The sequence below is a fragment of the Rhinoraja longicauda genome, chromosome 16 (assembly GCF_053455715.1).
Source record: "Rhinoraja longicauda isolate Sanriku21f chromosome 16, sRhiLon1.1, whole genome shotgun sequence".
In the NCBI taxonomy this organism is placed as follows: Eukaryota; Metazoa; Chordata; class Chondrichthyes; order Rajiformes; family Arhynchobatidae; genus Rhinoraja; species Rhinoraja longicauda.
In genome coordinates, this window is record NC_135968.1 from 16,323,539 (window position 1) to 16,348,633 (window position 25,095).

The window sequence follows — 25,095 nt, forward strand, 5'->3', positions numbered from 1 at the left end:
CAAGAGCAAATTCCCTCGTATACACGACAAAGACATAGGTTTAAAGTGAGGGGGGAAAGATTGAATAGGAATTGGGGGTAACTTTTTTAAACAAAGGGTGGTGGGTATATGGAATGAGCTGCTGGAGGAGGTAATTGAGGCAGGTATTATTGCAACGTTTAAGAAACATTTAGACAGGTACATGGATAGAATAGGTTTTGAGGGATACGGGCCAAACGTAGGCAGGTGGGACTAGTGTTGATAGGGCATGTTGGTCGGTGTCTGCAAGTTGGGCTGAAGGGCCTGTTTCCATGCTGTATCACTCTATAACTCTATAAGGCCTTGCAGAGTTGTTTTATCCTTCCAATGTTGAACAAACTACCTCTATGATTGTGCAGATCTGTGTCTGGGTGATGGAATAACTTCATAACAGTAGCCCTGTATCTGTGTAACTAAATCACTGAATGCAGTAAAATCCTGTCACTCTGTGTCTGCGATCGTACACGTAAAGACCCTGTTACTCTGTGGCAGTGACCATACACAGTCTTTCTGCCAGTATGATCATATGCAGCAAGACCCTATTACTCTGTCTGTGTGATCACCCACAATGAGATAGCACTTCTGTGCAATCCTACACAGTAAGATACTGTTACGACATGACTGCATGATCACAGAAGGCCAAGTCCTGTTTAAAATTACTTTGATTCCGTTGTTCAATACATTGTTTTGGGTGATTGAGTGATCTTACGCAACAAAACTCCATTGCTTCTGTTGATTTTACGAACCTGAGGGGTAACGGCAGTGTAAGTTTAACAGTTTCCCATTGGTCCTGCAGAATAGCCTTACTCCAGTGGGAAGCTTGTTGGAGGTAAGACACTGCGTTGGATATTTGTCTTTGTCTTTGTAACTGATCCACTACAACGTTGAAAACTATATTCTAAATTCTGCATCATCGACTTTGTTATCTATTGTACTTGAATTTGACTTGCTTGTATTTATGTATAATACATCTAACCTGTTTGGTTGGCATGCAAAACAAAGCTTTACACTGTACTTCAGTACACGTGGCAATAATAAACCTAAAGGATTGTGGCATTTCATCAATGACCTTTGGGATGATTCTAACAATTAAATAAACACTTTTGTTTCATAAATAATCAGTGATCACCCCCCAAGAAGTTAAAAATTCCCATCGGATTCATTAATGTACAAAATCATGGCAATATGAGTTTTATAGCTCATCAGGCCACTCATCCTATTGTGTCAATATTGGCCAAGATACAACCAAAGGAGTCACTCCCACTTCCCAGCTCCTTGACCATTGCCTTGGAGGCCATGCTTCTTCAAGTGTTCATATGTTTACCTTCTTATATGACGAGGCTTTCTGGCTCCATCGCCCTTTCAACAATGCTAGATCCATAACATTATATGCTGACAAAAATGTAAACTCCCATGTAATCAAATTAATTTAAACCTATCCACCCACTTAGGAAGTTGCATATGTAATGCCACTGCGTTCATACAGACCACCTCAATACATAAAACACACGTGCAAAGTATATTTATGTCCTGACACATTTATATATTTTTAAAAAATACATAGAACAGTTGCTTACATAATTTGATTGCTCACTCCCTGCTTACTTATGTGACCCGTACTTTTTCACTATTACAGATAATAGAGAAGTATTTTATATAATGCAGATATAAATAATCCACATGCTGGTGAACCTAATAGTTGACACGACAGGAGCAGGCTCCGTCTACACGTGTGACTTCTGTCTGCACGACTGGAGATGGCGGCCGGCGGGGTTTAGAGAGAGAGAGGGAGGGAGGGAGGGAGGGGAGGGGAGGGAGGGAGGGAAGGAAGGGAAGGAAGAGATGGGGGCAAATGCAGGAGGAGGGGTATGAGTTTCTCTGCCCCCGTACCAGGCAGGGTGAGAGGAGGGCGATGCTGGCACTGTTGCTGCCCCAGCTCCCCGACGACATCCTGCTGCTGCTCTTCTCGTACGCCGATGCCCAGGCCCTGGGCCGGCTGTCGCAGGTCTGCCGGAGGTTCCAGCGCCTCATCAACAGGGACACTCTGTGGAGAAGCATCGCCAGAGTCTCCCTCAACACCGGCCTCACCCGCCTGGGAAGGGACGCGTGAGTAAAAAAACGTTTTTAACACCGATTCCCTTCAAAAAATGGAGGCGCGGCCTACCTGAGTCTGCGGCTCCTGCCGACCCGACTACCAGTCTCCATGGTTACCGACCGTCACCTTCACTAACTGCCGCATCGAATAACTCAAAATTATTTAATTCCATCCTCTGCATAAGAACTTATTTTAAGATCTCCGGCTTCTGCGCCGTTTAATTTTAATTTCCACTTTATTTTCACTTTATTCGCCCCAACTGGGCATTGCTTTCCATTGACTGACTCCCTGCACAGAGCCTGAGCCATCTGCGTGCATACACTGTATTCTTCCTATGTTGATATGTCACTGTTCCTATAAACGTTACTTTATAAAATGTTCATCCTTTATTTAACCTGGGGTACACGGGTAAGTTCAGTGTTCAGTCTGAGGTCGGATGGGGCCGATTTAGGAAATAACTTTTCCAGGAAGGGTTGGGGTGTGCATAGTGAAATACGAATTATAACAAAATTAATGATTGTATTTTATAATGTAAGGATAATACACAGGTTACACTGATAGTTTTCTTTCAATGAGGAATGAGGTGGGCAGATGATGACGTACTGAATTTCTAGGTATATATTTTTTCTTTTACATCTGCTCTCTTTGAAAAATTGATTTGTTTATATCGTGAAGGGACATCGATTGGAATGGCCTCTTGGTCTGGTTTGTGAGTGGCCCCATGCATTGAACATTTCATCTTAAACTGGTCAATTAGGATATTTTGCTTTATTCCCTCAGCCTAAAGAGGTCTTTTTTCATGCTTCAAATGCAAGGCCATCCAGACTTCAGCCATTTGTAATTCTGGACCAGTGAAGCTTACTGGCATTGTGTAAAAATGAACTGGTTACAGAAGTGTGAGGACCTGGAGTCGCCAAGTTTCACTCACAGTAGTACGTTTTTGGTCTATTTGTATGTAAATTCTTAAGTATTGATGAGGCTGATTGAAGTTCAGAATAAATAATTAGTTTGGAACATAAAAAGAGTGTGCAAATGTCTGCAAATAAGTTAAAAAAAGAAAATACGGATCGAAGGTATTGTGGCTCTCTTATGGATTGAGACATATTAAATTAGGCTTACGAGATACAGTGAAAAGTTTTGTTTTGCATGCTAACCAATTAGATCAGATATTACAATAAAAATTCAATCAAGCCAGACTCGAGTATGATGGGAAAGATGGAGTGCAGAATATAATTCTCAGCATTGTAGCACATCAGTTCCAGAGATAAAGTTTTAATGAGGGCAGGAGAGAGGAAACTGCAAACCAATTAGCCTATAGTGGGCAAAGTGCTCGTATCTATCATTAAGGAATGGGTACCAGGGCACTTTGAAAACAGTGTTAATAATGGGCAGCATCTATTTAGATACAGCCCCAACCTTTTTGATCGGCGAGCGGACATGGTGAGAGGAGGGGTGAGTGGTCGCCTCCTGTTTCTAGTTTTTCTCTACCATTGCTGTTAGTATGAATTGGTTAAGTTATATTAAGCAGCCCTCTTGATTTAACCATAAGATTCCATGTTATAAAAATCGCCCGGTTTCCATTAACTAGTTTGAGGATTCATGCCATCTCTATGTCACCTGTGCTACAGATGTTCAGATCTCGGATACCATTTGCTGCATCGGCATCTGTTGTGGGTATAGCACATGTGCTGTTGTGGCTTGAAAGGTGCAGAATGAGTGCACTGGAAAATTCTCAAGTGTGGGAAGCAAGTAATATAACTGACCAACAGTTGCTTGAGGCTTCATTAACTGAACCTGGTGACTGACTGTGCATTAATGATGGTGTGCTTTAACATGCTGTGCTTGTACAGCAAGGACACTCCAATTTATTTAATAATGAAGTGATTTATTGTGGATAGTGTTTGAGTTTCTGGATTAGCATCTGGATGGGGCTGCACAGTGGAGCAATTGGAAGAACTGATGCCTCACAGTGTCAGAGACCATGGGTTTGATCCTGAACCGTGGGTGCTGTCTATGTGAAGTTTGCACATTCTCCCTGTGACCATCTGGATGCATTGGTTTCCTCCCACATTCCAAAGACATACAGATTTGGAGATTAATTAATCTCTTTAAAAATTGCTCCTAATGTGTAGGGAGCGGATGAGAAAGTGGGATAACATAGAACTAGTGTGAACGGGTGATCAATGAACTTGGTGGGCCGAAGGGCTTGTTTCCATGCTGTATCTCTAAACTAAACTAAAGTATTTGATGGCCTGGATGTTGATCAGAAATACAAATTTGTGTTGAGCTATGGCAGCTGGAGAATTTAAATTTGAGTCCCTGTTAATTTGTTTTGGATTAATTTCTTTGAAAGTCTCCCACCACCGAGGTTAAATTAACTAGTTCATGGTTGCTAGGCTTATCTTCACTCCTTACTTTTGAACAGAAGCTGGTTGAAAACAGAACTCATAACAGAAACTGCAACATCTCCCAATAAAAGCAGGAGTAATTTCTCCAGAAAAATGAAGTCAGCAGGGGATTGTCACATACAAATTGTACACATGCTTTTGCAGCAGGGCAGTGATATATAGCCTGAATGTCAAGAGCTGGATAGGCAATGCCTAGAATTCAGGAGTAGACTAATCAGATACTACACCTCATTGGTGGCAAGCCACAGGAACCGCGAGCACAATGCATAGGACATCAGTTATACCCCATGAGCTGTCATAACAAATTCTGTACCTACTGCATGTTAAAGATTAATCTGGTAAAGTTAATCCAGTAAAGCAGTAATAAAGCTGGATTTAATGGTGCTGTCTATTCCCTGTGGTTTGGCTGGCAGTGCAGGGAGGTTGCTGAATGCCATGTTGAAGTGTTCCTGGAGAATAGGTAGTTTGTTATTTCTGGAAGCAGTGATTCTATGCTTTTGAATGACAAGAAAGTCACTTTGGCAGTAGAGATAGCAAGCGAGTCACTTGTGAGGAAGGCATTGTATCTTAATGTGTCATAATAATTACGTTTGGAAGTGAATGTGCTCAATATGGAACTTGTATTGAGTCACTAGATTCACAGTTAGTGTTGAGTTAGTTCAGGGATATCCTTTTGGTAGCTGTAGTTAACCTCAGCATTTCAGAAACTGGAATAAGACGGCTTTCATTGCTGACCACTGTCCTTTAGTTTATAAGCAGCATGGTCTCATCTCCCTGGATTTTTTTTTTCTTGTTGTGACCCATTTTATTACTGTCAGTGAAAACAGAGAAGATCCATCAGATGCTGGTGCTGGTGAAATTAAAAGTTGTTTCACCTGGAATTCATGATTCAATGATTCACCTGCACTTCTAATCTAGTGTCCTGCATTCTGTGTTCACGATGTGGTCCCCTCTACATTGGAGAAACCAAAAGCAGATTGGGTGATTATCTTGTGGAATACCCATGATCAGTCTACAGCGGCAAGCCCTGAGCTGCTTATCACCTGCCACTTTCATTCCTCATCCTACTCCCACTCAATAGTGAATTCCATCTTCTATTACTCTCGGCCTGTATCAATCATCCATGTGTAATATTAGCCCAGCTTGTTTTATTTTCTTCCTTTTATTCCCTCTCTGGAAGTGTCTAGCATGACTTGCTAGACTTGTTGGCCTGCTCTGCATTTCACAACTCCAATGTTAAGTCTATTTTCTTGCCCTCTAACTGCTCCCATTCACTCATTGACCAGATAACCTTGTCCCACTGGTCACCTGGTTTTGCCCTATCAAGACACAATCCTCCCTCACTCATTGCAGCTTTACAAGCTGCTTTTGTTTCCTTTTCAGTTCTGACAAAGGGTCTCCAACTTGAAATGTTGGCTAGAGTCATAGAGCGTGGAAACAGGCCCTTACGGCCCAACTTGCCCACGCTGACCATCATGTCCCATCGACTTGTCCCACCTGCCTGCATTTGGCCCAAATCCCTCCAAACCTATCCTATCCGTCCGAACCTATTATAGACTCTGTCGCTAGCTCCAACCAGTATCTTTCTCACAGTTGTGGCCTGTTTTCAGTTTAGATTTTCAGCATCTGCATTTTTTTTAAATTGGAAAGATTTGGGCTTGGCTCTGCTGGTTTTCATGATTGCTGAATGTGGGTTAATTGACTGGGTAAAATGTAAAAAAATTGTCCCTAGTGTGTGTAGGATAGTGTTAATGTGTGGGGATCGCTGGGCGGCGCGGACTCGGTGGGCCGAAGGGCCTGTTTCCGCGCTGTATCTCTAAATCTAAAAAAATAATTAAATAAGCGTTCAGGTGCTGGAATCTGGAGCAAAAAACAAACTGCTGGAGGAACTTGGTGGGCCAGGCAGCATCTGAGAAGGGAAATCATGGTTGACATGCACGGTAGCGCAGCGGTAGAGTTGCTGCTTTACAGCGAATGCAGCGCCGGAGACTCAGGTTCGATCCTGACTACGGGTGCTGCACTGTAAGGAGTTTGTACGTTCTCCCCGTGACCTGCGTGGGTTTTCTCCGAGATCTTCGGTTTCCTCCCACACTCCAAAGACGTACAGGTATGTAGGTTAATTGGCTGGGTAAATGTAAAAATTGTCCCTAGTGGGTGTAGGATAGTGTTAATGTGCGGGGATCACTGGGCGGCACGGACTTGGAGGGCCGAAAAGGCCTGTTTCCGGCTGTATATATATGATATGATATGATATTTCAGGTCGAGACCTTGCAGCAGGACTGAAAGTGCAAAGGGGAGATAACCAGTATAATGAGGTGGAGGGAGGAGTGAGATTGGAGCTGGCAAGTGTTAAGTGGATTGATGGGCAGATGGAGCCAGGTAGAGGAGAGAAGGTTGGAGCTAGTGACAGAGGATGGGAGGTGATAAGTGGAGATAACAAAGGGCTGCAGATTTTGGAATCTGATAAGAAAGAAAGCTGATGAGAGGAACCAGATAAGGGAGGGATGCGAATAATATGGGGAGGGGATATGGGAAATAGTGGATTGAATGTGTGGGTAATAGGCAAATAGAACCAGTTGGGGAGGGGAAAGAAACTGGATAACTGGACGCGAGGTTGGAAAAAGGGATGTGTGTGAGAGGACCTGGGTGGTTTAGAAAGTAAGAGAGAGAGAGAGAAACATGGTGGGTTACCTGAAACTGGAGAATCCATTGTCCATGCCATTGGTTTGTAGAACCAAGCTGGAACACGAGGTACTGTTCCTATAGTTTCCGTTTAGCCACATCCTGGAGGAGGCTGATGTAAGGAGTTAAATGGCTTGTGTCCATGAGCTGAAGATGGCTAGAGTTATTGTTTGTGACTGCCCCGTTACTTATCCCTCACCTAGCACTTTTATTGCACACTATCTTGTCATTATCAATTTTTTGTTTGAGGGTTCTTGCTCTGTGCAAATTGCAGCGTTTCCTACATTACAATGGAAATGCCTTCAAAGGTATTTCTTTGGGGCAAAGCTCTGAAAGTGAACCATGGGCACTGTACGCATGCACGTCTTTGTTTGTTCTTTGTGAGGGACGAACTGCTATTTTAGAAAATTGCTTTGTCTTTCAAGCGACAAGCTCTGGTTCCATCCCCTTCCCCAACCTGAATCAGCAGACCCTGAGAAAGCAAATTATTTTCTCGCCTGGCTTTGATGATCACAAGAGCAAAGACGTGGAATGGGTGACTTTAAGTCAGATGTCTAGGAATGCAATCACACTAAAAAGAAAGTGTCAAAAGATATACAGGGCTTGGGGCAGGTGGAGGGTGTAGAGAGAGAGAAAAGAGAAATGCCTGAGGCTATGGCAAGAGGATGGGAAAATGGAACACCAAGGCATTCTGTGTGCGAAGCGGCCACTGTAACGCGTGTTAACAGCTATGTGAGATGCTTATTTACTGCCTGAATCATTTTTAAGTGGCCTTAGGGAACAATGGCTTGAAACAAAAGCTGATGGGAATGTGCTTGAAGGAGAAATGTAGGGGTAGTTGAGGTTGGGGGGGGGGGGGGGGGGGTGGTAGTGGAGGTGAGAAGCACTGAACTGTTTTATTGAGTCAAGAGGTATGCTACAATATTGTCAAATTTTAGCAAATGTCATTAAGTGCAGGAATGCCCCCCCCCTCAAGGTCAAAGACCTGTTCTAAAAATGCGCCCCCTCCCACCAATAATGAGAATATTTAAACTAAGATCTGAAGCTGTGGTTGCTGTTGATGATTTGTTTTTGTGTGAGTAGTTGGATTATTCATTTGGCACTCACCCCACTCTTGGCGAAGCTGTTGCTGTGATGCTTAGCGTCCCTGGGGCTGTCTTGTTAGATTCTCTCCTGAAAGTAACTTTTCATAGGTTTGAAATACAGATACCCGCCATTTATTTGCTGCAAACTAAGGTTTATTGGATGTTGAATAAGGACAGAGTTGGCTTTGTGTAGATATAAATGGGGATAATCTTACAGGACTTGGCTGTGAAGTTCCAAACCTCAAAGAGTGTTGTGACACTCCATAGTTTGCATATTACAAAGAATTACACCAGTTACTGAGTTCCTCCAGCATTTTGTGTCTATTTTCAAGAAGAATAGTTATTTCAACATGCCCATAACTTGAGCATTGTATCTATCAACCAATGATGGTATTTTAAAGGGTGAATAGGGCGAGGAATAAGATCAGTGCATATAACACCATGAGTCTATAACACCATTTTGCCAATGAAGTTGGATCAATGCGGATCTACGTCATAACTGCACCTTCATGCCTTGTTTCTATAATATTTGATGGACACACAAGCAACTGCAGATGCTGGAATCACACACAGAACACAAAGTGCTGGCCTAACTCAATGGGTCAGGCAGCATCTCTGGTGAACATGGATAAGCAATGTTTTAGGTCGGGACACTTCTTCAGACTGGAGAAGTCCTCCAGAGATGATGCCTGACCTGCTGTGTTACACCAGCACTTTGTAGTCTATATTGTCCTTCTTCTGAAATTGTGATTAATTTCAGTTTTGCAGTTTCCAATTGATTCTCCGCCTCAACAGTTTCATGACAGAGTTCCCGATTTTCACTCCCTTTTGTGTGAAGAGGGACTAATGTCATAACTCTGAAAGTGCTGGCCCTAATTTTAAAGATATGACCCCTCATTCTGGAATCTCCCCTCCCTTCATGCTCTCCAATAGAATCCGAGAAAATTGTATTACTTTTTCAACCCTACTTTTAATCATTGTCAACATGTTGAGAAAGATTACAGTGCAAATGACAAGTATAGTCTGTAGCAATGCTGCAATTGAACCAAAACATTTAATCCTTTCTTTCTTCATGGTACTGCCTGACCTCCTGGGTATTGCCATCAATATTTTTATTTCATATCCCCACCATCTACAATTAAAAAAATAAAACAAACAACATTTTGCATTTACAGATTGTAAAATAATTACAGTTCATTTTCACCTTCCAGCACTTTTTTTCACCCACTGTTGAAGTCATTGTTCCTTGCTGGGAAGGAGGAGATAGTGTGGCCATGTTCATGAATTTGGCCTCACCTCCTGATACTTTGCCAACTGTTTGTTCTTCATGTCTGACTAGCGATGCTGAGTGAGTATTTATCTTTGAGGGTCCTCCTCTTGCCACGGGCTGATCTCTATGTTTCAGAAGAGATCATGGACTATCAACACACACCTAGTCTAATATTTCCACTCCGAACCCAGTGATACTAACACCAATTGTGACACCTCTGCCACCACTTTGGCCGACTTCAATGAATGCAAAGAAGCTCAGGAAATGAAACACTTTTTTGACCCAGTATAAACAGCATAAACACGGGTGTTGTGTCTTTGTGCGAGGTTAGGCAAGTTGATTGATAGCTTGTCTAAGTAATGTTTTGATCAAGCTTTATGAAGGTAGCACAATTATTAAGTTATTTAACAATACATGAGAAAGCTATTCTGTCATCGGGTCCACCCCAACTCCTTGAAGAGTAAATCCACCAGTCACTTTCGCATTTCCCTTTATTCCTGCAACCCATTCTGTCCTACGCATGCTCATCAGCTCCCTTTTGATTCTTTTTATCTTCAACCAGTGGTAATTGGTAATTTGCAGTCCATAATTAAACTACCTGCACATTTTTGTGATGTGGGAAGAAACTAAAGCACCCAGAGGAAATCCATGCAGTCATGGAGAGAACACGAAAACTCCACACTGACAGTATCTGACAGAATTCAAACCTGGGAAATTGGAGCTGTTAGGCAGTAGCTCTAATTGCTTTGCAACTGTGTCACCTTAGAAGGATTCTCCCTGTCTGACTGTCATTTGGCTACTTGGCGTTGAAGTCAAAGTCTGTGTGGTTCTCATCACCATGACTGCGTATTACCTTTTAGTAACATTGTGCAGTTCTCCAGAGCTTTTTGCTCTATCAGTCCCACTCTCTGATCTCTCACCCTGTTACTTGCCAAACTTTCAAAAGGCCTTTTGCTTTGGTCACTTGTACTGACGCCGACAAAGGTTTGTGAGTTGTTTCAATCTCCTGCATCTCCAGTACCAACACTTTCCTTGTTAATGGTATGTGTTGGTACTGGACTGGATTTCCTGCAATGCACCGGTCAACAGCCTATCCATTCCCTCCACAAATGCCTGACTCTGTGTTCATCCACAACTTTGTATTTTGTGACAGTGATCACTTTTCAAAAGTATTTCATTGGTTTTAAAATGCTTTGGAGCCTTCTGAGATAACACAAAAATATAGAAATGCAACAAAACTATAAAAACTCTTTTTGTCTGCCAAACATTAGCACTAACCCAGTGCTCTCCTTGACATCATCAATCACAAAATGTAACTCGTCCAAGAAACTGTAGCACACATTTCATGCAAAACCTCGCTTCTTCAACACCTTTACTGACGTCTGTTGATTCTGTGACCCTGTCTACTGCAAATCCCTGCTTAGGCTTATGCCTTCCATTCCCCAACCCCTCCTCCTAGCTCTCTGCAACCTTCTCCCACATTAAGTCCATCTGTGTTTTCTGAATCTTGGACACTGGCCTTTCTAACTCATCCTCCCTCTGCTCTGATAACAGTGGCAGCCTTCAGCTGTCTCAGCTCTGCTCCAGAACTCCCTTAGTAACCCCTTCCATTCTTATTTCCTAAATCTTTTTGGTACCTGTCCCAATACTTATTGGCTTTCCTTGTCATGCTCTTTGTCCTTCTCTCTGCCTTTCTTATCTTTGCTCCTTCCATCTGGCCCTGATGACACCTGTACATGCAACTTGTTGGTAATCGATTTTGTGAATAAATCGATTTGTACCAGCATCTGCAGTTATTTTCTTATATTGTTGGTAATTGTGACGTTTTGCAAGCTACGATTTTAAGATGCAGCACAGTGGCACAGTGGTAGAATTGCTGCCTCGCACGCGCCAGAGACATGGGTTTGATCCTGACTATGGGTGCTGTCTGTACGGAGTTTGCATGTTCTCCCTGTGACCACGTGGGTTTGCTCCAGGTACTCCAGTTTTCACCCACACTACAAAGACGTGCAGGTTTGTAGGTTTATTGGCTTCTGCAAATTGTCCCTCGTATGTAGGATAGAACTAGTATATGGGGCGATCTATGGTTGGTGTGGACTCAAACGGTGCCTGTCTCACCGTTGGCCAAAGTGCCTGTTTCCACGCTGAATCTCTAAACTAAACTAAACTAAAGTGACCTTGCTTTAACATAGTGACATACTGCAGTAAAAACATAGCACGCATAGTACATATTTGCGCCTGGCTTATCTGGAGCTAGTTCTTCAAATCCTAAATAGACACAAAATGCTGGAGTAACTCAGCGGGACAGGCAGCATCTCTGGAGAGAAGGAAATCCTAATTGGCTTTTGACACTGCTACAGTACCTGAACAGCTCTGACCTAAACCACTGATATATCTTATGTGACTGTGACTAAGAGCATCTACCTTTCCTTCTCTGCAGTATTGACATTGTGACCACATAATTTTCTTCAAATCCCTCTGTCGTTTCCTTTAACAACACTGACTTCAAACATTAGCTTTGAGTGCTTTGGAACATTTTTACTAAAGAAATATAACTCTTTTAAGATCAAATCTCAAACTCCCAGTAGTTTATTTTATAGTTTAAAGATAGTGTGGAAACCGGCCCGTCGGCCCACCAAGTCCACGCCAACCACAATCACCTGGACATTAGCATTATCCTACACACCAGGAACAATTTACAACAGCCAATGAAGCTAAAAAACATCACGTTTTGGGGATGTGGGAGGAAATCTGAGCACCCAGAGAAAACCCATGCGGGAGAACGTACAAACTCCGTACAGACAGCAACCATGGTCAGGATGGAACCTAGGTCTCTGGCACTGTAAGGTAGCAACTACTGCTGCGCCACTGTGCCGCCGAGTATTGGTAAGTGTTTTGGATGAGCAGTGAGAGTTTTCCTTGCGTCCTTGGCAGAATTAACCAATGAGCGAAGTATCTAACTCTGACACGTGGATTAATCAAACAGAGGTTTTTCCTTCAGTAATTTCAAAGAGACTTTCCTAAATCTGTGACAGTTTGTTGCAGGTTTGGTTGGGGGTGGGGTGGGGGTTGGGTGGTTGGTGGTTGGTGGGTGGCAGAAGATGAAAAGGGGGATATGATTGGGTTTTAAAACATAAGGATTTATCATGGATGGAAAGGCAGAAATGCAGTGGGATGTGTGAAATGTGGCAGCAAGCTAGATTGTCCTTCAAGTGTGTGGGGCTCTCCCTCCAGTCCAAATGCACTGTTGATTTACAGTTTGCTCTGTGTGTGTGATGAAGATCTATTGTTGCTGAGCATATGTGTCTCACATTTGTTTCTGCAGAACAGCAAATGGCAACTGGTTAAAATAAGCGAGCTGCATGCTGACCTTTGCACTTTGACCTAAATAGGTGTTTTATATTGGGTTTGGATGCATTGGAGGGTCTCACATTACCAAAGATGTAACCTTGTATATTTTTCTTTACAATCTTCCTTTTCTGTGCTAAAGCCAGTGAGGGCACGCTTCTGGGAAGACTGCAGGTATACTGTTTGTGTCTCCTCCCAAAGGGCCAGGAACCGTGACTGTTGCCAAGTTACTCAACCCCAGAGTGCTTCACAGAAGGTCCTAACTTTCACATCAATCTCTGGACAATTTCTACGACCACCGCATGTTGTTATTTGGTAATGGGAGCCCTAACCAGTGATACTTTGTCATTGTTGGCCACAGTTCAGTGGATAGCTCTAATGTCTTTTTTTGAAACTTTTTCTCTTGATGTCTTGCAGAATTTAGGTGTAATTTGTGTATAATTGACATTTTGTGTGTAGTCTGGGTGTATGTGCCTATGTTGTTGATGCAACTAAGATTTTCATTGTTCCTGTACCTCACCATACAAATGACAGTAAACTCAGCTTGACTTGACTTGACTCTGAATCAGATGGTTGTGGGTTCAGATCTGACTCCGGGCATGAGCTGATGCTCCTAATACAATGTTGAGAGCTTTGATGAAGCACTGAAGAAAGGTAATGTTGCCGTCACAAATAGAGGCGAATGGTTCTGTGGCATATTTTAAAATTAACTATAGGAGGTCTCCTTGCTCTCTTAGCCAATACTTAATGCTCGCCCACCATCGGCAAACATGAGGAACTGCAGATGCTGGAATGTTGAGCACAAAAAAAAACCCAATGCTGAAGTAACTCAGTAGGTCATATCATATCATATCATATCATATATATACAGCCGGAAACAGGCCTTTTCGGCCCTCCAAGTCCGTGCCGCCCAGTGATCCCCGTACATTAACACTATCCTACACTCACTAGCAACAATTTTTACATTTACCCAGCCAATTAACCTACATACCTGAACGTCATGCAGGATCTTTGGAGAATATGGTTGGAAGCATTCTTCAGAATAGCACAAATAGCACGCTGCTGTTTATGGGATCCTGCTGTGCATAGTTTTGCTGCTTTGTTTCATACATTAGTACTTTTTTCACAAGTATTTCTTTGGCTGTAAAGTGCTCTCTGATTCCTAAAATTTTGAAAGGTGTCTTAGAAATTCAATTTTTTTTTAATGAGTTTGCACGTGTCTATCTGAATTGTTGTGCTCTGGCATGGATTAAACTTTCAGCCATCTTACTTGGAAGGCAAGAAAGTTCTACTCGCACAGCTTTGGTTGACAAATCCTAGTTGTTGTGCGTGGGCAGAGTCCACAGTTGCTGCCCTGCATACTTTCCCCCACTCATATCCCCCTCCCGTACCGTATATGTCACTAAAGCACAAAGATCCCTCATGGTCCCTCTTTAAGGGCAGCACAGTGGTGCAGCGGTAGTGTTGCTGTCTTAAAGCACCAGAGACACAGAGATTAAATCTTGACTGTGGGTGCTGTCTGTATGGAGTTTGTACATTCTCCCTCGGACCGCATGGTTTTTCCCTGGGTACTCTGAGTTAAACATAGAAACGTAGAGAATAGGTGCAGGAGTAAGCCATTTGGCCCTTCGAGCGCCCCCATTCAATATGATCATGACTGATCATCCAAAATCAGTACCTCGTTCCTGCTTTCTTCCCATATCCCTTGAGAGCCTTAAGAGGCTCTCTTGAAAACATTCAGTGAATTGGCCTCCACTGCCTTCTATGGCAGAGAATTCCACAGATTCACAACTCTGGCTGAAAAAGATTTTCCTCATCTCAGTTCCATGACCAACCCCTTATTCTTACACTGTGATCCCTGGTTCGGTGGGCTGAAGGGCATGTCTCTGCACTGTATTTGTAAAGTTTAAAGGTCAGAATACATGGTTATAACTCATCTGGGATGGAGTATTCTAATAATTTGTGATTTGACTCAAAAAAAGAAATTCCATCATTTGGAACTGGTAATTTTTAACCCCTGAAATTGTCCCCCCAGTTCCAGATTCCTCCACCAAGGAAATATCCTATCAAGTCCCCTCATAGCCTTGTAAGTTTTAATCAATTAAATTGCATACTCATAAATTCCAAAAACCAGAAGCCCACCTGCTTTATCTTCCATCACAAGGTAAGATGGGCGAACAGGGGGGTTTGAATTAGGACACAAGTAGTAGAGCTCCGATGGTTTCACGTTCTTGCATGATGCAAAAAGGGAGATTGACCAGCAGGGACAAATCCAGAAATAGCAGGGATGTGAATACAGAGGTGAAAATATGCGGTCTATTGGCGAGACGTTTTGGGATTCGGAGCTGAATTCAAGTTAAATATGGCATCAAAGATACCAGCAGCCTGTTCCAGCTTCTCGCTGGGCAAGCCAGCTGATCATTTAGTACTTCAGGTTTTTACCACCTGTCTGATTCTCTAGAGATTATAAATGTGTAATTTAAAACCTGGTGTCTCCAAAGCGCAGTTCACCCTCTGTATTAAAGTTCAGAGAGTGCTGTATTACCCCTGTTTTGCCTCTCTCTGCATTGCTTTTCTGGCAGTTCTTCATTGATTTCCAGCCTCTAGCATATGATTAAGTCCCGGAGTCACGTTTGAAATGGCAATTTTCAAGTAAGAGTGCTCTCTCATGAGCTAAGCTGATGCCTACAAGTTAGGAATTTGGTTTTAGAATAATACAAATAGTTCTTGATCCCATGTTTCTGCAGAGTTATTTTTGCTCTTATTTTAAGGAGTGAGATGAGACCAAGAATTAATCCTGTCAGTCTGCAATGGCTTAGAGCTCAACTCTAGCAGTGATTGAACAGCAATCAAACCAGCTAAGCAATGGTATATTTTGTGCGAATTCATCGCACGTGGAACAGTTGAACCTGTTCTCTTCAGAATCCTCTCTGCTAGCTCTGAGAGTCATAGTCATGCAGCACAGAAACAGGCTCTTCAGCCCAACCCATCCATGTCGACCAAGATGCCCCAGCTAAGCTAGTCACAATTGCCCGCATTTATCCATATCCCTCCAAACCTGCCCTATCCATGAACCTGTCGAAATTCTTTTAAATGTTGTTATAATGCCTGCCTCAATAACCTCCACTGAAAGCTCGTTCCATATACCCACCACCCTCTGAGTGAAAAAATTACTCCTATGTATTAAATCTTGCCCGACCTCACCTTAAACCTATGTCCTCTTGTTATTGATTCCCGTATCCTAACTAAAAGGCTCTGTGTGTTCACTGTCTATTCCCCTCATGATTCTATAAGCCTCTATAAGATCATCCCTCAGCTTCCTATGATCCAAGGAATCAACTCCTAACCTGCCCAACCTCTCCCTGTAGCTCAGGTCTTCCATTCATGGCACACATTCTCGTAAATCTTCTCTGCATCCTTTCCAGCTTAATGACATCCTTCCTATAGCTGTGTGACTAAAATTGAACTTAGTACTCCATGTGTGGCCTCACCAACGTCTTATACAAATGTAATATAACATCCCAAAGGCTATACTCAATACCTTGACCGATGAAAGCCATCTTTGCAAAAGCCTTCTTTATCCAGTCTATTTACCGATCCTTCTGCTTCCCAACACTTCCCAGGGCCTTACCATTCACTGCAAAGGTCCTGCCCTGGTTTGACTTCTCAAAATGCCACACCTCGATGATTGGGGAAATGCAGGAAATGAAGTTATCTCAGACTCCTATACAAAATTGGCTGCCCATTCAACATTGTGCCCGATAGTTTCTTTTCAGTTTTAAGGTTACCAGAAGTGAACATTGGGTAAAGTATAAAATTAATTTGCTGCCCCTGTTTCAACAGTGCTGCTTCTGTATCACTGATGCCTCTTCAGTCTGTGTTTATTTCTTTACTGTGCTGTACTGTTTTAGATTTCCCCAAATAGCTCTGAAGGAGCGCGTGAAGGCCTCTCGGAACTGGAAGCACGGAAGGTGTCGCCAAGAGGTTACCCTAAGGTGGAAGTGCGAGTAAGTGACAGCGCAGTTTTAGTTCTATTTATTGCTGCTCTTCTTCCCAATATGACAGGACACAAAGTGCTGGAGTAACTCTGTGGGGAACACGAATAGGTGATGTTTCAGGTTGGAATCCTTCTTCAGATTCTGAAATGTCCCCTGCCTGTGTCCTCCAGAGATGCTGCCTGACATGCTGAGTTATTCCAGCATTTGTGTTCTTTTTGTAAACCAGCATCTGCAGTTCCTTGTTTTTATGCTGTGTCTTTAAATTGCGCTGCACTACACTACACCACACCACACTTAGTTCCTGATACTTAAGCTAATATTTATGGTTGTATAATAATGGAGCTTAGGTGGTCTTTTAATGTTGGCAAGCCTGGTGGATAGGTATTGCTTTGCTTCACTGAAACATGGAGATAGATTCCCCATTGTGCTACCTTTGCATCCTGTGTTGATCTCATCTCTATTCTGATTTCCCTTCAGTTTGTTACCTTGGTTACAACTGGACCAACAGTGGCTCTACCTCTCCCAAGCATCTGATATCCGAGCCTACTCCTTGAGACGGAATGGCACTGGTCTGCGGAAGCGCCCTGTCGCGGTCTACACTGGTCATCAGGATGATGTCTGCCGGTTTGTCCTCAATGAATCTCAAGTCGTCAGTGGTGGAGGGTAAGTACTTCAAATTACTGAGTAGTCTTTGGAAGTACTTTAAGATTGAGAGTTCAGTGGTTCTACTCTGGCTCCGTGGCTTCCTATTAAGACCGATACATGACCTGCAGACTGCTACAGATGGTTGCTAAACACTTTAACTTCCCCTCCCATACCCATACTGACCTTTCTGTCCTGGGCCTCCTCCATTGTCAGAGTGAGGCTCAGCGCAAATTGGTGGAATAGCACCTCATATTTCACTTGGGCAATTTACACCCCAGCAGTATGAACATTGACTTCTTTAACTTCAAGTAACCCTTGTTTTCCCTCTCTCTCCATCCTCTCCTCCTTCCCAGTTCTCCAAGTAGTCTTACAGTCTCCGACTACATTTTATCCCTGTTTGCTTTGTTGTTATTTTCTCACAACTGACAATGATCTATTCTACATTTTCCTTGATCTCCATTCCCTTTGTCCTATTTTCACACCATTTCACACTTATCTATACATTCCCTTATCTATGTATCTCCCTCTCCCCTGACATCAGTCTGAAGAAGGGTTTCGTCCCGAAACGTCACCCATTCCTTCTCTCCAGAGATGCTGCCTGTCCCACTGAGTTACTCCAGCATTTTGTATCTATTTTCAATTAAAACCAACATCTGCAGTTCCTTCTGCTATGGGGCATGCAGCTGATGTGACTGCTGGTTTTGAGATCTTGATCTAATCACTTGGAAATTATTTTCCTCACAAGGCCAAAGGAAACAGTGGTGCAGTAGAAGATGCTACCTTTTGTCATCAATGCCTGTCTTTGTGGATAGATAGTTCCTGAGATGTGGAAGGTGAACTAGATTTCATTGTCTGAGTTTGGTGTTGTGCAGTGGAGGTTGGTGGAGGAGCTTTGTCTTACTGTGTCAGTGAACGTGTCAACTGTTCTGTGCAGCTCATCTCCAAGTGGGCATACATGTCACCTATATACGACAGCTCGATCCCTCATTTAGTCTACAGTTGTCCTGTAGATTAATTCCATTCAAGGTGAGAGAGGTGCAATGTAAGGTATCATTTTGTGATTTTTAGATTTTTTAGATTTAGAGATACAGCGCAGAAACAGGCCCTTCGGCCCACCGGGTCCGCGCTGCCCAGCGATCCCTGTACACTAACACTGTCCTACACCCACTAGGGACAATTTTTACATTTGCCCAGCCAATTAACCTACATACCTGTACGTCTTTGGAGTGTGGGAGGAAACCGAAGATCTCGGAGAAAACCCACGCAGGTCACAGGGAGAACGTACAAACTCCATACAGACGGCGCCCGTAGTCAGGATCGAACCTGAGTCTCCGGCGCTGCATTTGCTGTAAGGCAGCAACTCTACCGCTGCGCCACCGTGCCGCCCGTGATGAGGAAGATTGGGAAGTGTTGGAGTGGTAATGCAGCTTTACTTGACCCCCAGTCTGCAAATTGGGATTGAGTCTATGGTGATCATAGCTTGTATGTCATCATTTATTTGACATAGGTCAGAGCAGAATTTCTGAGCATGCCCACATTTGAGAAGGGTATCACAAATTTTCACAGTTGACAGTGAAAGATTTTTGTGAGGACAAGAAAGATTATATATAATGGTTGGTGCTGATTCCCTGAATTATTCTTAGAGTTGACAGGCCTTGATTATTGTGCCTAACATATTTGTCGATGATGGAATCTGCCCAGCATCTCGGTAAGGAGATGCAATGCAGCGCTTCAACTGCTGGGGCAGGGCAGTACTCCGGTGAGGACATCCTCAACAGTAGGCAGCAGAGGTTGTAATTGCAGTGATTGGATTTGCTTTCTTTCTTGAATATGCCATGGTCTCTCGGATGCCCTCCGTTCTGTTCTTGTGTTACTGGATGAGAGAGCGGAGGCTGTTTAATTTGACCAGAAGTTCCTCTCCACAAAGTTTTGGGTCCAGTGATTCATTCCAGTTCAGTCATTTGTAAGCTGACTCTTTCTTAGCTATATGTGTATTATGCACATGCTTTGAAATGGTAATATGTAGACACCAGGAATGGCAGGTGCAGGTTTACAAAAAAGGCAAAAAGTACTGCAGTAACTCAGCGGGTAAGGCAGCATCTCTGGTGAACATAGGTTATGTTAAGGATTGCGAGCCTTCTTCAGATACTGGAAAAGGGTCCCGTCGTGAAACAACACCTATCCATGTTCTCCAGAGATGTTGCCTGACCCGCTGAGTTACTCCAATACTTTGTAACTATTTCAAACAAAAAGGACAATTTTTCCTGATGATGCAAAGCTTATTTGCATCATAGTGGTAGCAGTTATATTTTAATGGTACGGATCAAATACAAAGAAGCTTTCATTTCTAGAACATGGAACAGTATTCCTACTGGTGTTCAGCCCCTGATTATGCCCCCCCTCTCGCTACTTGTTCCTAATCATCCAGTCTGTCTCTCACTCTTATCTTAACTTTCATGTTATCTAAGCACAGTAGTGACAGCACCTGGAGCAATGTGCATTAAAGTCAATGAAAGTCTTTTTTTTTCATGCTGAGCAACATTGATTCAGATCCATTACATTTTTAAAAAAATTTAAAGAAATATTGCAAGATCCGCGTTGAGCGCTATTATCTGTGTGTGTATATGCCCGCACGCATGTATGTATGTGTGTATATTTCTAATGATCTTATTGACAATTCTGATGCAGGTTGCTAAGAGCATATGTTAAATTACTTGGCAGGGATGGGAAGATCATTGTCTACGACACTTGCAACTCCTTTTGCACAGAGTACTCAGCACACAATCAAGAGGTCAACTGCATCGACAGCCGAGGACATGTCATCGTTAGTGGCTCAAGAGACAAGACAGCACGGGTAGGTGTGGAGAAGTAGCCTGGTGTTAAACTCAGTTTGGCAGCTAATCTCATCCCTATCAGAAGTGGAATTTGCACTATCTGTGAGGGAAAGAGTATTTTTAACTCTCACCAAGGAGAAGATGAAGTCTTGGAATGCCAGCAATGAATCTTTTTGTTTTCACCTTCAGCCTTGTGAACTTGCTAAAGCCAGCAATGAATTTTAGATTAATATATAGAAAGGGGTGAACTGTATTTGGAATGGGGAATGGGTCATAAAATGTATATATTAGTATCAAAACACACACCACAGATGTAGATCTTTCTATCTGTGGACACCAATGTTAAAAGATTGACCTGAATATTTCCATTAATTTCCTTTTTAATGTATGTATATTTCCTATTTCCAGCTTACTTTCAAACAATGTGTCTTAGTTCACAGTAAGCTGTTTCAAAAAATTCCACTCCTCTTGCTCCTGTCCCTTTTTTGCCAATTATTCCATTTCATATGACTATTATAAATCTATGCTTTCTGGTTACTTACGTTCCTGCCAATACACACAGTTTCTAATCTATCCTATAATGCAGGAAGAACTCTCCTCATCATTTTGAGCAGGTTTGTCGCACTCCCCCTTAATCTTCTATACGCCAATTCAAATTTCTGCTGTAATTTTTTTTCCTTGAAACTTCAATTGGACTCAGATCTTGTAAATAACATTGTGTAGACCAGAAAGATCAACCTTTTGTTTCGTAGGAAAGAAAACTGCAGATGCTGGTTTAAATCGAAGATAGACACAAAATGCTGGAGTAACTCAGCGGGTCAGGCAGCATCTCTGGAGAGAAGGAATGGGTGACGTTTAGGGAGTTTGTGCTAAGTTAGTAGAGAGTTCAAAGGACAATGCTCCACAACTAATGAGGAGTGTTGCCTGGCCTTGTGTACTTGAGTTACAGGGAGAGGTTGGATATGTTGTACAAGATCATGAGGGGCATGGATAAAGTGAACTCTCACAGTCTTTTTCCTAGGGTAAAACCAGGTTTAGGCTTGAGATGAGAGAGGAAAGATTTAAAATGGACCTCCAGGGCAAACTTCCCACTCAGAGAGTAGTCTGTATGTGGAATGAGCTGTTGAAGGAAACATTGCCAACTTGGTCATCATGGACAAGGTGTGCCGAAGGGCCTGTTTCTGTGCTATATAGATCTATAATTGCTTCTCAATGCTGTTAACCCATCTTTTTCTTGCAACATATATATCACACCATTCTCCATCTGATAATTTGACAAATTGAGATTAACCATTTAAGATGGATCCAAGTCAATAGTGCAAAGGATACACTGTGCAACAACATCAGGATACAAATCGCCCCAGTGAATGAATGAATACTTTACTTTATTGTCACATGTGACAAGTCACAGTGAAATTCTTTGCTTGCATGCCAAAGGTATGCAAATAGTCGCCACATAGATGGCGCTTAAATAATGTTATCCTTGGAGGAATTGTGATATCACCAGATAAGGGAAGTTTTGATCACCTTGGACAAAATCTGGATTTCAGTTTGGATTATGGAGGAAAAAGGCAGAATTAAATTATTGTGCCTCACTCCCGCTTACTGAATGTATCTGTTTTATTGCCTGCAAAAAGTTGATCTGTATTGTAGCAGCTAGTCATTAATTACGCTAATCTCTTGTTCTCCAAAGTAATGTAGAAATTAGCATTCTCTGCCCAAGAGGCAGTGCCTCATAAAATTCAGAAAATAAAAACCGTTTTATATCTAATCAAGAAGCCAAAAATGATTGAAAACACTTGGGTTTTGGCTTTAGCCTTAGAGTTGCAGCATGGAAACAGGCCCTTTGGCCCACCGAGTCCCTGCTGACCAGCGATCACCCGTTCACATGAGTTTTATGTTATCCCACTTTGCATTCGTGCCCTACACACAATGGAATGGATTAGGCACAGTGAAATTATTTGCTTGCATACCCAATGTATACAAATAGCAGCCACCTCTGGCAATAGACAATAGGTGCAGGAGGAGGCCATTCGGCCCTTTGGCGCTGACAAAGTTACAAAGCACTCCAGCTCCTCCTTTTGTTCCCCCCCCCCTCCCCACCCCCACGCTGGGTCCTCTATTGTTCTTCCCCTCCTCCCTCATGGTTGTCCACCCATGCCGGGATGATTTATAGAGGCCAATTAACCTAAAAAACCCATGCATCTTTGGGTGGAAATAGGAGTACCCAGAGGAAACCCACATGGTCACAGGGGGAAAAGTAAAACTCCACACAAACAGCACCGAGGTCAGGGTTGTCTTGGAGTAGATAGCAGATATACCAGCTGCAACACCGAACTGCCTTAGAGTAAAGCCTGGTTTGCCTAGATTGGTTGGCTTGGATAAGGTGAGCCGAAAGGCTGTTTTCGTGCTGTCCACCTCTATGACTCAAAGGAAGAATAACGTTTCAGGCTGATAGCTTTTCAGTAGAAGTGAACAGTCTTAGACTTCAAGTATTAACTTAGGCAGCACAATAACGCTGCTGCCTCACCACGTCAGAAACCCGGGTTCATTCCTGAATTTGTGTGCCATCTAAGTGGAGTTTGCACTTTCTTTCTGTGACTGCTTTGGTTTTGTCCGGTACTCTGGTTTCCTCCCACATCCTAAAGATGTGTGGGTTTGTAGGTTAATTGGCCCTCTGTAACTTGCCCTTAGTGTGTAGGGAGTGGATGCCAAAGTGGAATAATATAGAACTAGTGTGAATGGATGATTGATCGGCCAAAGGGCCTATTTCCATGCTGTATCTCTAAACAAACCTTTTTTCTCTCTCCACAAACACCGCCTCACCTGCTGAGTGTTTCTGAGATTTTTTCTGTCTTCTTCACAGTTGACTGACTTGTGAAATAAGGTATCTGCTTCCCCAGTGTAGGAGTGTTGAAGCTAATCTCAGCTCCAGCAGAGATCAGCAAACTCATTAGTCTGTGCATGGAACGCAGGACCTCCCCTTGCCTGCAAAGTAAAATAAGAATCACATAATGAAGTCTAAACCGTCTGGGGAATAAATAAACCTTAAATAAAAATCGCACTTCTTGTTTTGGGATGAACAAGTGCTCCATCAGTTCTTGAAAGGTCCTGTTGCTGCTGTAATCCAGAAATGTAATACTGACATAAAGCAGACTGCAGTCTGACCTCGAAGCTGCCAGAATGCGTAGATACAGAGTGATTTGAGTCTCAGACTTTTGGATAATAAACCAGTACAGTGACAGCACGGGCATTACTGGGCCTCAAGATTAAAATTTAACGCTTTGAGAACTGGGCCGGAATGAAATTACTGGCCCGAGTTTATTTTTATCCCAGGAATGTAGCTCGATGACTCTTTCCTAAAACTGTGTATGCTCTTTCACCTGTATCCACCAATCACTTGACAGACTTTGCCCCGCACCCACCTTTCTTCCAGCAGCCTACCGACGGTATGAATATTGAATTCTTAAATTTGAGGTAACTAACTAAACCCCTCCCCTTGCATCTACATTTGCCTTCTCTGGCTTCACAATTCTTGACTATCCTATCCTTGTCTCACACCTTTGTCTTTGCATCTCTGGCCTTGGACCAACTATCTGCTTTGTCCTGCCCCTCCTCTCTCCAAGCCTTCTTCAACCTTACCGCAATCTGTAGATGGGTCTCAACCCAAAACGTCAACTATCCATGTTCTCCAGGGATGCTGCTTGACCTGCTGAGTTATTCCAGGACTTTGTGTCTTAGTTTAGGTGTACAGGAAAGACATTGCCATCTTTGACCATCTTCATGAGGCCTTGAGTTATAAGAAGGCATTGGATAGGGTCTGTTTTCTTTGGCCCAAAGGAGGCGAAAAGATGACCTTACAGAGGTTTATAAATTCATGGGGGACATAGATGGAGCATAATTCTCAGCCAGAGCCCCAGCTTAATACTATTAAGGCTTTATTTTTGGAAACTTACTCTAGAATTTCACCTTCCCCTTCACTGAGTTCTCCAAAGTACAAACTTTGTTTCCTTTGTGAATATTGATGAAAAGTATTTGTTGAGAACCTCACCGATACGTTCTGACTTCACACCCAGGTTGCCCCTGTTGTCCCGTGTGGTCCCTGGTCTTTCTCCAGATATTCTTTTATCTGTAATATACTTGAACACCTTTTGGATTTACCTTAATCCTGTCTGCCAGTGATATCACATGACCTTTCTTTACCTTCGTAGTTTACCTTTTTAGCATCTCCCTGCACTTTTTATACTCGTGACAGGCATCCCCTATCTTTAATTCTTGACACCTGTTAAAAGCTTTCTTTTTTTCTTTTTATCCGACCTTTGATATCCCTTGACATCCAGGTCTCCCTGTTCGAGTTGCCTTCAATATTCTGTGACTTGCAAACTGGCTTTTGTTTTTCTCTCTCCTATGTTTCCATGTTCTATTTCACAGGCAGTGTTTTCCATGTTATGTTGGTCCTTCTTGATGTATGTTTGTCTCTCTGGGTCTCTGCTTCTGCAAGTTCTTTTCCTGTATTTTTTTTATATCTCTCTTAAACTCTGTTTTCTATCTCTCTCTTTCCCTCTTTCTATCTATGTGCCTTTGTGTTCCTCCCTCTTTGAGTCTCTCACTGCGAGTGTGTGTGTCTGTGTCTCCGCTTCATACATGTGCATCTCCTACTCCATCTGTGGAGCATGCTTGTATTTGCTCTCCTGCCCTCAAAGGGGTGAATA

At 42.8% G+C, this 25,095-nt stretch overlaps 1 protein-coding gene across 5 annotated transcripts in view; it reads left to right on the forward strand.

The window, feature by feature from the left end:
• Positions 1-1,841: 1,841 nt before the first annotated feature.
• Positions 1,842-25,095, forward strand: part of fbxw4 (F-box and WD repeat domain containing 4) — an 89,508-nt gene continuing 66,254 nt past the window's right edge. For 4 of the 5 annotated variants that reach the window (XR_013548195.1, XM_078412792.1, XM_078412793.1 and 1 more), the window contains exons 1-4: positions 1,842-2,124; positions 16,818-16,913; positions 17,382-17,567; positions 20,271-20,403. Coding sequence is in view for 4 of the 5 variants with exons in the window: in XM_078412792.1 (XP_078268918.1) it covers positions 1,871-2,124; positions 16,818-16,913; positions 17,382-17,567; positions 20,271-20,403 (669 nt within the window). In the remaining variant the exon portion in view is untranslated. Of the gene's footprint in view, positions 2,125-16,817; positions 16,914-17,381; positions 17,568-20,270; positions 20,404-25,095 lie in introns of those variants that run through there. The other variant, XM_078412795.1, reaches the window with a different exon arrangement.